The 14,150-nt window shown below is 32.3% G+C and overlaps 1 protein-coding gene across 1 annotated transcript; it reads left to right on the top strand.

Annotated features, from left to right (window-relative positions):
- The first annotated feature begins 1,449 nt into the window (after positions 1-1,449).
- On the top strand, positions 1,450-8,197 carry LOC110995357 (zinc carboxypeptidase-like). Its single transcript, XM_045629978.1, has 8 exons — positions 1,450-1,734; positions 2,378-2,777; positions 3,638-3,725; positions 4,575-4,777; positions 6,541-6,625; positions 6,907-6,961; positions 7,524-7,684; positions 8,184-8,197. The coding sequence occupies exons 1-8, from the start codon at positions 1,625-1,627 to the stop codon at positions 8,195-8,197; spliced, it is 1,116 nt and encodes a 371-aa protein (XP_045485934.1). The 5' UTR covers positions 1,450-1,624.
- Positions 8,198-14,150: the final 5,953 nt, after the last annotated feature.

Genomic DNA, 14,150 nt, shown 5'->3' with positions numbered 1-14,150 from the left:
TTTACTGTTTTTTTTCCTTTTGTAAACGTTTGAAGCTTTATGTAAATATTATCAATCTTTTGCTATATATTTTGTAGTATTATTATATTTATTATATATTTACGTTAGCTGTCGGATTACGAAATAAATATATTATGCTCAATTCCTTATTCGAGGAACTGCGATGAAAACTTTTCCTATCAGATGAGGCAGAGATTTTTTATTTAAGTTCGTAATCTTCTGTCCCATTGTTAAGTGACAGCCACCTAATGGGATCTCGAAGTTCGGCTGTTTAACAGGCAATTTGAACAAATTAAAACTTCTTTAACGTTATCCTTTTTCGAAGAACCTTTTGCTTTATCATATACGTAACACTGAAAATGCTTAGAACTAGCCAGTTAGAAACAATGAAAACTTTTTTGAATTTCAATTTTAGAACTCTTTAGTAACCAAATTTTGTATATTGCAGTTAATTGTCATTTGTTTTTGTGAATTGACGGCAAATCTAAACGTCTTTTTACACGTGAAAATAAACTTAATGCGATAAAAGTTTCGGTAAATTACTGTATAAAAACAATTTCCCTTTTCCTTCGGGTATTTCACAGAAAAAGTATTATAAATATAACTGCGAAATACTGAAGTATAGTACACCACTACGAATCACATAGAGCGAAACAGATTTCGATGTAGCTCATACATTCTCTTGACAACGGTCCTAATTTATGTGCCCCATATAAATTCATCTCAATGCAAGGGATTTGGTGACCGCAATCTTACGATTCGCTAATAATAATTCTTATGCTATATGACAAACTATGTTTAATGGTATTACGAAGAGGAACTGAGTGATTTTCTATTATTAAATTGTTTAATAATAGAAAATTACTTTTATATAAAAAGCTACTGCCAATTTAATAATATTAAATATTTATTGTTTATATTGGGTAGGTCTGAGAATAGTACGTAAACTATTCTTAAAGTCATGAGGATGGCTACATTTTTATTTTATTTTTCACTAAACATAATATATTATCCATTTCTATCGTCAAACGGTTTGGGTTAGTCAGTATAATAACACAATACAGATCACCTTTTTTGTTCTTATTATTATTTAGTTCAAGATAAAGTCTTAATGTCATTTAGAGCATAGAGTAATGGTTGCAGCTCCTTAAAAGCATCTTGTATAATAGAAAGAACTTGGCAGATTGTTTATTTCTAGTACTTCTTTTCCGTTTTACGGCCTTGGTTTGAAATGTACTAGAAAATGTTTAGATTAATTTTAACCTTTTCCTGTTTAATGACGAAGTTAATGTTTTATTTTTTTAATTGTTAATATTTCTGGAATTAACAGCAAAACACGATTAAAATTATAAACTTACTTTGCAATCAAACTTTTTATCTATTCTTCTTTTTATGTAGCGTCAATATCAATTTGTTGTCAAAATTAAGCATTTTATTAAAAATGAAAATTATTTTTTTGGCTTTATTTTTTTTCTTAATTCATTGTGTATATTCCAAGAGCAAAAGGTATGAAAACTATACTTTGTTCAACCTTGTCGCGACAGAGCGATATCAAATTAAGTTTCTGCAAAATTTGGAGGCACAAAAATACATAGATGCTATTTTCTGGAGACGTCCTTTCAAAATGTTCAGCGATATCCAAGTTCTAGTAAATCCTATGGATTTAGAAATTTTTAAGGAGAGATTAGTGCATTTTGGCATGAATTCAAGAATTTTGTCTGACAATATACAACGGTAAGTATTTGAACTCAGAACTTGTAAGATGCCATTTATATTCCGTAAATGCTATGCTAGCATAGTATTTCAGATTTAGGAAAATAATACGAATTAGTCGTTTAGATAACTAGCGTCATAGAATTTAGAAAAAAATTCCATTTGCTAAGATGCAAATAATTTATAATATCTTTTTTCTGTAATATGACATATTCGGGCAGGAGTCTCACCTGATGTTAAGCAAGATCGCCGCCCATGGACACTTTGTCAGAAGGCTAGCAAGTGCGTTGCCGACAAAAATGTTATTATTTTCTTTTTATAGAACAGGGGGCAAACGGGTAGGAGGCTCACCTGATGCCTTGATGATTGATTAAGGGATCCGCCGCACATGGACACTATCGATGCTAGAGGGCTCGCCAGTGCGTTGCCGGCGTTTTAAGAATTTGTACGCTTTTTGAAGGACCCTAAGTCGAATAATAAAAATATATTTATTATATTGAAGCACAATATAATAAATATGTTTTAATTCAATTGTCTTTATTTCTGCACTATATTTTTTCTAACAAAACTGTGATTAAAACAATGATGAGGTGAAATACTAAACTTATTACGGTTGACCGGGAACAAGTATATGTAAATTTTAATGGTCCAATAAATTTTCCAGCGAGTTCGACCAACAAGTAATCCACAGATATTTACGCCTCAAAACAGCGTCTTATTCTTGGAACAACTACCATTCACTAGAAGACATATACCAATGGATGTCTGATATTGCTGAAAAATATCCTAAACTAATAAAACTCAAGGACATTGGTAAAACTATTGAAGGCAGGGAAATCCTGGCTATGAATATATACAGACCAGGTTCTAAGAGGAAAGTTATAATAGACGCAGCGATACATGGTAATGAATGGATCACGGCAGAGTTTGTGACCTATCTAGCAAATCACTTGGTGAAAGCTGATAAGTCGAAGAATAGCAAATTGAGACGAGTGGCGCATAAGTATAACTGGTTTCTGATACCCGTCGCTAACCCTGATGGGTATGTCTATAGTATGAAAAACGTGAGTACAAATCACTCCATAATTTATTTCTAGTCTAGACTCACTCGACGTCGCATGAATTTGAGGGAGAATTGGCGGCATAAAAACATTACCCTCAAATGTTTTGATAAAACCGGCGACCTTATCCCTAAAAAGTGATCTCTTTCAGGTAACCTTAGTAAGGGAAAAGCTTCAAAAATAAATATGACGGGTACAAATAACCAAATCCTTTATAAAAATACCTAACTTAAAAGCTAATCTCACGGTTTAGTGAATTGCGATTACAAAAGTCATGATTGAGCAGGATAGGATATAGTTAAGAAATATTTATTTAAAAGAGTTTAAAAAAATGGTCTAGGTTATGTATGATATTGTTCAGGTTATGTTCAAACTCTTTAAATTTGATTTTCTCTAGGTTGTTTTTATTTTCTGTTAAATTATCTAATGTTGTTTAAACTTTGAGAAAACCACAATATTATATTTAAGTTACATATAAAGCCTCTATATTTGTACTATACATCTTAACCATATTATCACCTAAGTTTTTTTCAAAATTATAGATGAGAAGACATTCTCACACTATTTAAAATGTATTAAGTTTATAAATTAAACTTATCCTATTAATGAAAACTGACAAGAGTTTTACCATCATAGTGGAACATAATTTGACTGAAAAGATGAGAGAGATAGGTATTTAGTTAAAATAGTGCTAGAAGACAGAGTTACATTTTTGATAGTTATGTCAGTGATAGTGTCTGACTGATGTGTTTTCACAGCGTAAATATAATTTCACAAAAAAGACGTAGTGTATAAGATTTTGTGTAATGAGACTGTTTTTTTATAAATAGAAGTAAGCATATTCAAAAATAATATTTCTACAGGATCGATTATGGCGGAACAATAGGCACATTGAAAATAACAATACAATCGGTGTTGACCTCAACAGGAACTTCGATTATAGTTTTTGCAGTAAGTTTTTAATCTATAAATGTATGATTGTTTATTTCTCTTGAAAATGGCTGGACCGATTTATTATTGATCTTAAAATATTTGTAGATGCTCAGGGAAAGTTTAAACGATGAGAAATACTTTAACATTCTAGAAATAAGAAATTGTCTGGATACTAATAAATTATAAATCTAGCTGTGGCAAATGCGCATGGGCATTCTTAGTCTTTGTAGTGATACTCTTTATCTACAATCAGTGAAATGAATGAAGTGAATTACTATTTTTGATTCTGGATTACTCTTATTCATAACAAACTCGTGTCACTCCGGTACTAAAACGATGGTTTGCTACTTCTGTACTTTTATTAAATTAATGTGGATTTTATGTATGAAGAGGTTCGCAATCTTATGCCAAATTTTATTATTGAACAATGGCTTAAGAGTAAATAAAATATATTTTTATTACAACGAATTACAAATTATAAATCTTCCACGCTCGAAAGTAAATGTCGTATACCACTGCCGCTTTTGTCGTATAACGCGAAAGTGACCTAAAATGCAACTTGGTACATCTGGGTCTGAAGCCCAATAAAATTATAAAAATTTCTTTAAAAAATATTTTAAAAACTCAGGTCTTTTCTAATTGCTTTGTTTGTTCCTTCATATTAAATATATATTTTAATCTACCAATCAATTAATCTTACAACTGTGCTTTGCAAAACTGTACTTCATGTTTCTGTTTCAATGTGTATTCCGTTTTGGCTTTTGTGTGTAATGTAATTATTTGGATATTGTTTAGTGATTAGCTAAAGGAATACTTAAATAAATAAATAATGGTATTATTGGCATAATGCGATCTCATAAATTTCAGCTCAAGGTGCCAGCAAAGAACCATCGAAAGATTACTTTTGTGGTTCCAAGGACTTTTCGGAGCCGGAGTCGAGGGCTATTGCCGACTTTGTGAGTATTCACCGGAAGGACCTATATTTCTACATCTCACTCCACGCGTACGGACAAAAGATTTTGATTCCGTACTCAGACAGGGTGAAGCATGTCGAGAACTTTGGTGAATTGGTGAGCGCTTGATATTTAATTGTACGAATTTAAATGACCGTTCAATAATTATTTATTAATAGTCGTCTGTCTATGCTTCTTATAAAATTTTGTATAAAAATATATTATTGATTTTATTAACACTTCAAAATAATACTAGTAAAGACTGTTTTATTTGTTTTTTCTATGATAATTGTTTTTATAATAGTTTCAATATTGAATTTAGTAAATATAAGTACTTTAAAAACGTGAAATGTACAGTCAGCATGCTACTTATTTTAATCAAAATATGATTGATTATTATTTATTATAGGTATTTATACACTTATGAACTTCAAAAACATTTACTGCCAGTGCTCAATTGAAAGGCGTAAAACGGAAATAACGAACTTTTCGCCTAGCTCTTGTTTTACAAACTTCCAATTATTATTAAAAAAATAATTATAGACCAGGGGGCAAACGGGCAGGAGGCTCACCTGATGTTAAGTGATACCGCCGCCCATGGACACTCTCGATGCCAGAGGGCTCGCGAGTGCGTTGGCGGCCTTTTAAGTATTTGTACGCTCTTTTCTTGAAGAACCCTAAGTCGAATTGGTTCGGAAATACTTCAATGGGCAGTTTATGTTTAATTGCATTTTAATCTTAAATTGCTAACTATGCATACCAGATTTGAATAATTTTGAAATTTAATAATGTAAAATATAATTGATTTGGGGGCGCTAATATGATTATAGCAACACTAAGGGCGATTGATAGTCGGAAACGAGACTTAACGCTAAGTTGGATTTTGATATACGGAAGTCAAAGATCGCGCGCTTCATCTCGTTTCTGAATCTTTGAACTAACGCACTAACAATTAAAAATGACATCTAAAAGAATGTTGCCATTTGAAGAAAAGGGTTTTCTATTTTATGGGTTGGGTATCTTTATTTTATTGGATTACTAAAGCGAGATTTCTAAAATTATTGAATATAATTGTCATATTATGCTCTTGAACTACACGTGATAAGTTTAAGCATAGCAAACATACTAATTCCAGAGATGTGGTGTTGATACATGCAAACAATACAAAAGATTTATTCGCCGCAGTCGTGTGGGAGATTCCTCAAGTTGCAATTTATTGATGTAATTTATGTGTGTTAGCAATGTCTCATGCAATGCTTAGAACAATTCATACCTCGAGAACTAAGCGTCTGCTAGTTTTCAGTAATTGAAAATAATTTTAATGAAAAGCTACTTTATAAAAAAATTATAATTTAAAAATACAATTTTAATTATATCTATTTATATGTAGGATTTAGACTCATTACTCATTGACATTTTATATTTTTGACGTGACATCGTCTAATAAACCTATTAACGCCAAAAAAAACGAAAAAGCTTTATTGTCACGTTACGCTCATTGTCCCGTTACGCGTATTGTCCCGATACGACTAAAACTTGAAAATAATTTACAATGATTATTATTTCATTATTTATAAAGACCTAATCTTATAAAAATTGCCTAGCACGTTTATAATCCACGTTAAACAAGTCAAACTTCGTGAGAAATCTAAACTAATTCGGCTCAGCCAGACGATTGAGGTATTATATTTTTCAACGAAGAGAAAGTTATATTAAGACGTGTCCTGATTTTAAATTTAACTAATCAATAAGGTTAAAAATAGCAGGATTCTAAATTGGAAATCAGTAAGGCAAATAATTTTTTCTCCGAAGGAAATCAAAATCACTTGGCGCTCGGTAGGAATATTCATGCGAATTTTGAATTTCAAATCACGTTTCAGGAAAATTATGGGAAACAAGCAATATTGAAAATGTATAAAGTGAACGGGGTCAAATACGGTATTGGAACCATTTATGATAACTTTGGTGAGTTTCTCGAATATCTACTATCGTCTACAGTGAAAATTCCAGGCCTTTTATCACTACGATGACCATCATATCATATCATATCCTAAAACGCGCATCTAATTATTCCGGCTGCGAAGGATATATACAGCTTCCTGACTTTAGCATCTGGGACCTTCCGGTTGGGAGCTGAACCTTTCCTCCATATATAAATAAACATTGAAGATTTTCATAAACGCCCAAATCGTTGTATTTGTGTTCCATGCCTTTTATTTAATTGTACTATATTTTCTAAATTTTAGGTTATAGAATCTCGGGTGACAGTGCTTCATGGGTGAAGAAAAATCATAAAGTTAAGTAAGTATCGCCTTAAATACTACAATGTACTCTTGCGTTGATTTGGGGTTTTTCAAAGGAAAATATCTATAAAGTTTTTCCTATGCTTCGTGCTAATAAGCTAAGCTAAACCTTACCTAGAAATATAGTTAAATCTTTTTTTTAATTGAAACTTCTTCAGCCGTGTGATGGTCAAATTTTTACGGAATGTCACAAAGAGCAGCAGCAGTATTTTTGTCGAAGAAAAGGGAGAGAACGATTGAGACCGATTGATAGAGAGTGAGAAAGGGAGATCGAGAAACAATAGATGCTAATTGTTGATGTAATCGTTTAGTAGTTACATACAGATGGAAATTCTGTCGCACAGATTAGTACGTATACAGTGTGAATATAGATATACAAATACAATATGTACTGGTCATATACTGGTACATGATCATCTATTGGGGCTTTTACATTAGTAATAATTTACAAAGAAGTTTCACTTCTGACATATGTACGCACGCATTTTTTTTATAATGTCTCTTAAGTAAAGTAACCTCTCTTAAGCGCAGTTGATAGAAATATTTTACAATTATTTCAGATATGTGTTAACCATGCTACTACGTGACAACGGGACGTATGGGCACGCGTTGCCCGCGAACCAAATTTTGCCAACCTGCGAGGAAACGCTGGTGGGCATAACAGAAATATTGACGGCTCGCCATAGAAGAGTTGCACCCGTCCTTTTTAGCGATGCAACGCGTATACACTTTTGTCTAATTATATTTTGTATTTGTTTCTTTTTGAATTATATTTACATTTTTTGAATATATATTAATGTTATATTATTTAATCTGAAGATGTGGATTTGTTCCTAGTTCTGTCTGCATTTTATTTATTTGAAAAGGATACTTTTCTTCTCGGGGTCACCAATGTAAGAACTTTGTAAAACTGATGAGGTCAATATTACTTACGTCTTACCTTTGTCTTACTTTAAGGCAAACGGTTATAAATACTACACACAAGTACTATTATTGTGTGAGTGAATATGACGTCACTACGGATCTATGTACTTGTTTTAAAAGGGGATTCCTGGCTCTCCTGTTTTAATAGTAAAACACACGCAAATTTCGAAAAATAGGTATAAATAAACTTTGATTGAGTTACCGTAGTCACGTAGTCATTCAAATAACGTCACAAATTAACTTCAAGCTACCTGTAATAAAGTCTCTTCTCTAATAGACTATCATAATAATAATAGGTTCCGAAACATAACGGAACATAACTGAGCATAACGTCAAAACCGAAAAGTTTTTAGTTATTTTTCTATAGAATGCATTATCTATGCGCTGTTGATATTTGACACATAACCATTGCAAACATATTCTATGTGCCAATAGACAACTGTCACCAAATGAAATCAGTGAGGTCACGAAACAATAACAATGTTAAAAATTTTACTCTTCACTTCTTTACTAATTTACAATGCGCAATGTATTCCAAAAAGATACAAAAATTACTCCCTCATACGCGGTATACCAGTTAATGAGGCCCATTTAAGATTCTTCAATAATTTAAGTGAGCTATATCATGTTAATTACTGGAGATTACCGGGGTTGGTACACAGGCCCATTGAATTCATAATTGCCCCTACTAACAGAGAGTATTTTGTAAGGACCGCGGATAAAGCTGGAGTATATTATTCCACTCTCATAGAAGATGTACAAAGGTAAGTAATTTGAAGACGTTTAAAAATCTAAATCAGGCTTATCAGCCTAATTACTAATTAATAACGCTAACCAAGATAAACTATACATGAAAAAACTAATTTAATGTGCATTTGTCGCGCTTCTAAACAAGACTGCTATGAATAAATTATACAAACCACAGCGGTTTTCTAATGTATATAAATTTAAATTATTTTATTATTTAAAACAATGAATTAATATATATATAAAATTAATATAATTAAAAAAAAAAAATATATATATATATATATATATATATATATATTTTAATTATTATATATTTACCCATTGTCTATGGTTGAAACCGAAATGTTCTTTCGAGGATACGTGTCGGGTAAATTTTAGTAAATCTGCTTTGTATATACCTGAACGGCTCCCATTCTATAGAAAATATATAGGACCATCAATCAGACACCATTCACCAAAGCAAGCACAGATAAGTTCAGTTTCAGTACCAGCCATTTCACAGTCACATGGAGTAACGCGGGATCTTTGCAATTTAAAATTGTGTAGGTTTTAATAACGTTTTCCCTAGCCCTAGATGGGACGTAAAGGGCGTCCATGCGTTCGATCTTGAGCCTTGTATTTCACTGCAAATCTGACCGGGTCTCTTTGCCTCATCTGCAATTCGCAGCAGGTTATTTATTTTATTGTATACACATGACGCCTCTATTTTGTACTAGTTAAGAATCTTAGGAAAAGAGCTGGTTCTTCTTCTCTTTCTCTTGTAAAAGGTCTAAATAAGTACGTGTGGCAGGGTCAATACACACGAGGAGTTCAGCGGCATCGGCTGACACAGTATACAAAAGTCATCTTCTAAGTTTATACTGCACTTACAGAGCCCTTGATATGCAAACAGTAAAATCCTACATTCGACGTAATATGGAGTCGTTTGATTGGAGCAGTTTTTTTCGCCTCCAGGACATTTACGCCTGGCTATGGGATCTGGAGACTCAGTATCCAGAAGTGATGCAAGTGAAAACGATTGGAAAATCTGTGGAAAAGAGAGATATTCTCGCTGTGAAGATTGAACATAAGACTGGCAGGTGTGGAATTTTAATATAATTTTAATAACGTTGGCTTCTCTGGTCTTGCCTGAATTCTAATATAGATTTCAAAATAAAAGGAGAACCGAACTGTGGTACGTTCGTGATTGGTTAAACCTTCCTTCCTTGTTTTTCCTTCCTCCCTTTCTTCTTTTTCTTTCATTCCTTTCTAAACTACTTACTAGAACTAAAAGTCTTCTATACGTACCTATACATGGCTTATCTGCTTCTGTTAATAGTCCAGTGAATAGGCTATTTGTCTCTTACAACTTTATTACTAACATCGATGAAAATATTGATATAATTCACAACAGTCTTCCAACTTACCGTAACTTTGTTTATCTTATGAGGTTAGGTAATATTTGTATCATATGATGCGTACAAGTTGTTTTAGAACTTATAAGTAAATAAACGAGTCGCATGTCTAATAGGACTAGAGATACTGTTGACCAATAACAATGAAACGAAACGCGCTATTTTTTCGTTTTTAATACTCTATGACAGTTTAAGATCAAATCTCAAAGTCTCAATCTTATATTAAAGGACCAAACCAAGACCAAAAGTAATTGTGGAGGGCGGTATACATGCGCGTGAGTGGATAGCGCAGGCGTTTGTCACATATTTCCTCTATCAAATCCTGACAGCTGTTCAATCCAATAGCACCCTGAGAGTAATAGCTGAGACCTACCAGTGGCATTTTGTACCAGTTATGAATCCAGATGGCTATGAGTATACACATAACACGGTAGTATTTATTTTAACATATTATATATTTTTTTTAAATATTATATTATAAAAATACTAGTGTCCAACCATTCCTTATATAGAAATTGTATTGTATTACAACAACTCCCAAGCGAAATTAGAGAATTATCACTAAATAAATACAAAGCCCTCGTTAAAATAAATAAATTAATAAAGCCTTTTATAAATGTGACGAATACTTGTATGATCCTAATCCTTTGGATTTATTTCCCCCGGTTCAAACAATTTGTATTAAAAATTTGGCGGTTGAAGAGAGTGGTGGAAAGTTTCTTGCCAGTTCTTCTTGTCCGCTCTACCCCCTTGACTTGTGAACTGGTAGTAAATGTAAATTTATAATTAATTAAAAAAAAATTCGACATTCCTAAGTGTATTTGTTTACCTATATGAATAAATATATTTTTGTTCGTTTATTTGTTTGTTTGTTTGTTTATCGATTACTTGATATGACATGTGCACGTAAAAAAAGTATGCTTAAACGTAGAATCTACGATATTAAATAAACATATAAAATACCTTTAGACTATCTCTATATCAATATATCATTTGTATATGTACCAGCCATATAAGACGGCACGTAAATTTGTAAAATATTTTCATATTATAGGATCGAATGCACAGAAAGAACATGAACCACGTCGATTTGAATAGAAATTTTGGAGTAGCTTTTGGAAGTAAGAAATAATTTATATGAACCTATTCGTTAGTACCATTGACGCGTGTACTACATATTATGAATTAAAATTACTTAACACTTATAAAGTTAATTATAATAGGTATTTTACAGTGTTGCAAAAAAATAGAATTTAGTTTTATATCCATCAAGTACTTTCATATATTTAGGGTTGACCCATTATTCTAATTGCATTTCTTTAACTGAAGTATTTTTGCGTCATTGTGTCTAACGATAGGAAAACACGAATAAAGAAAGAGGCAGATTTTACTAATCATTGCGATTTCATAGATTTATCTTTTATTAATAAGGTATATGTAAAAAATGCAAAATCAGCTAATTTTTTAGAACCATCTTGTTTGCAATGCCAAAAATAAATACAAATGGCGTTAGACCTTTTTAGATCTAGGACTTAGATTTCCGTATCTGATCAGTGATGATTTCTAATCATCATTGTTAAATATACTGCATACAGACAGTAAGTCAATTGATGCAGCCGGGGATGTTTGATCCAAAGGATGTGAGTCGCTTGATCTAGTCTGATCATTCATATATATATGTGTCCGAATGATGCCAAGTGACGTGTCTTTATAGCCGTTGGTGTGAGTAGAAAGAAATCCAGCGAGACATACTGTGGTCCACATGCGTTCTCGGAACCAGAATCCAAGGCAATGGCTGATTTTGTTCTTGCAAACAGTCGAGATTTAATGTTTTACCTCGCTTTTCATGCTTATGGTCAATACATGATATTACCGTATACACATTTGAAGGTTCATTCAGAAAATTATGATGATGTTGTAAGTTAAAATTAATTGTTAATATAGAATAAGTGTTGCTCACTGATATTACTGATAAAAATACCTGCAGCTGAGTTTCATCAACGGACGTCAAGGCAGAATACAAAATACCTCATCTCTTTGACGTCCGTCGTTCCGCAACTGAGTCGTTTCTTATGGCAATTTCTGCCGCGCACCACGTGCGCGTGGAACCAGCTGCCCACTGAAGTATTTCCAAACCAATTCGAATAAGGGTCCTTCTAGAAAAGAGCGTACCAATTCTTGAAAAGCATCTAACAGAGCGAGTGTCCATGAGAGGCGGTGTCACTTACCATCAGGAGAGGCTCCTGCCCGTCTGCCTCCCGTGAACATAAAAAAATGGGGAAAATCTGTCAGCTTGCACTTGCCAGAACTACTGCTTGGTCTGTCTTTCTTTTGTTTTTTTTTTGTTATGGTTTGAGCTACAATTAAGATTTAGTGGTGATTTCATTTTAATTGACAACATAAAACAGAACGAAGAATTTACTCCAATGTAATGTAATTATTCTTTTAACAGTTTTACTCACTTTTAAGTCTCTCGTCTATATGGAACTAAGAAACCCAAATAATGAAATTGACTAGCATTTTTATGTGTGAAATACTATGTAATTTCAAACATTAAACACTGTTTATGTATAATTTAATATATAAATTTTTATATAAAATTTTAGCATGATATGAGTCTTAAGGCTGCCTCCCGCATAGCAGCACGATACGGGACGCAGTATGAAGTTGGCACTGCATACGATACAGTAGGTAAAAAAATTGTCTATTACAAAGGAGGAGCATATAAATAGAGTATCTATGGCATTAACTATAGTAAGTAATCCGACAAAATATTAATAAAAAGACGTGCCCTATGGTTGCATGTTAATTTGGTCGTATTATATTTCTGTAATCGTTTCCAATACCTTCTTTTGATTGATTTGTACAAAATAGTTTCATTTCCAAACTTTTGTATTTTAGTATTTTATGATTTTTATATTAATATATATATTTTTAATAGTGTGTAGTTACTAAGACATCATGGGAAATTACGATCTAGCTCTAAGACTAATTAGTAATTTGAGCCTAACCTAATTTACTTATAAGTAGCTAACATTTGTTTCTTGTATTTTTATTACGATTTATACTTATAATTAAATACATTTATATGTTAGAACATTCTTGATTTGTATTGTTTTGTTGTATTTTTATATTTTTCACGTATGTTTAGAACTTGTTACATTAACTTTTATAGAAAAACACTTTTTAACGGATTATAGTTATGTATTATTGTATTTAAACTTATAATTATTTGTACATAATTTTAAATTTAAACCGACGTTTCGCGTGCTTTACAGCGTGCGTGGTCACGGTGACATTAACTTTTATTAACAGTTTTTGTAAAGGATAGGTTATCAAATCTAAATTATATCATCTATTTAAAAAGTGCGCCTTTGCATATTACAGGCTATATGACGTCGGGAGTCAGTGGATGCTGGGTTAAGAAATCTTTCAATGTTCCGTAAGTTTGTAATTAAAAGGTACAGTTATTACTATAGACGCCAAAACTAGCTTAGATGTTTAGTCTTCTGTGTGCTGATTTCCGGCATTGAATCATGAATGTTGACACTATATCAAAAAACTTGAAGCGTCCAAGATCTGGATTATTCGACGTATACATAAAATATCCTGGGCAAACTGCATACGAATTACAACTGTAATCAACAGAATGAAGAAGGACAAGGAAGTGCTTATGACGGTTAAGAAAATGAAACTTGAGTATTTCGTACGTAATCATACGAGGCAGTGGCAGGTGAAGAATACCTGGCTATAAACAAAGAGAAAGTGAAATTTAGGCATTTGCATTAAGAATGATGAGGAGATGAAATTTATAAACAAAAAAAAAATTTTTTTCTATTGTTTCTCAATTAATTTTACATTAATAAATGAGTATGAGACAACCCCCGTAAGTAGTCAAGAGACACTTGTGTTGGGGTTGACTCGCTACTTCCTACATCTATAGAAATTCTAAAAAGAATATTTGTTATTAAAATTATTATAATTTATAAAGCATATTTAATGGATATGATCGTGAGACTATTGCATTATTGCGTTTGATGATGCACGGCAATCTTGGCCGGCGAGACTCGCATGTAGCTACAGTACAATAAAACTCTAGAGATCTAAACCAAAGACTAA

This window comes from Pieris rapae, chromosome 11 (assembly GCF_905147795.1).
Source record: "Pieris rapae chromosome 11, ilPieRapa1.1, whole genome shotgun sequence".
NCBI lineage: Eukaryota > Metazoa > Arthropoda > Insecta > Lepidoptera > Pieridae > Pieris > Pieris rapae.
This window is presented reverse-complemented; position numbering and strand designations above follow the sequence as displayed.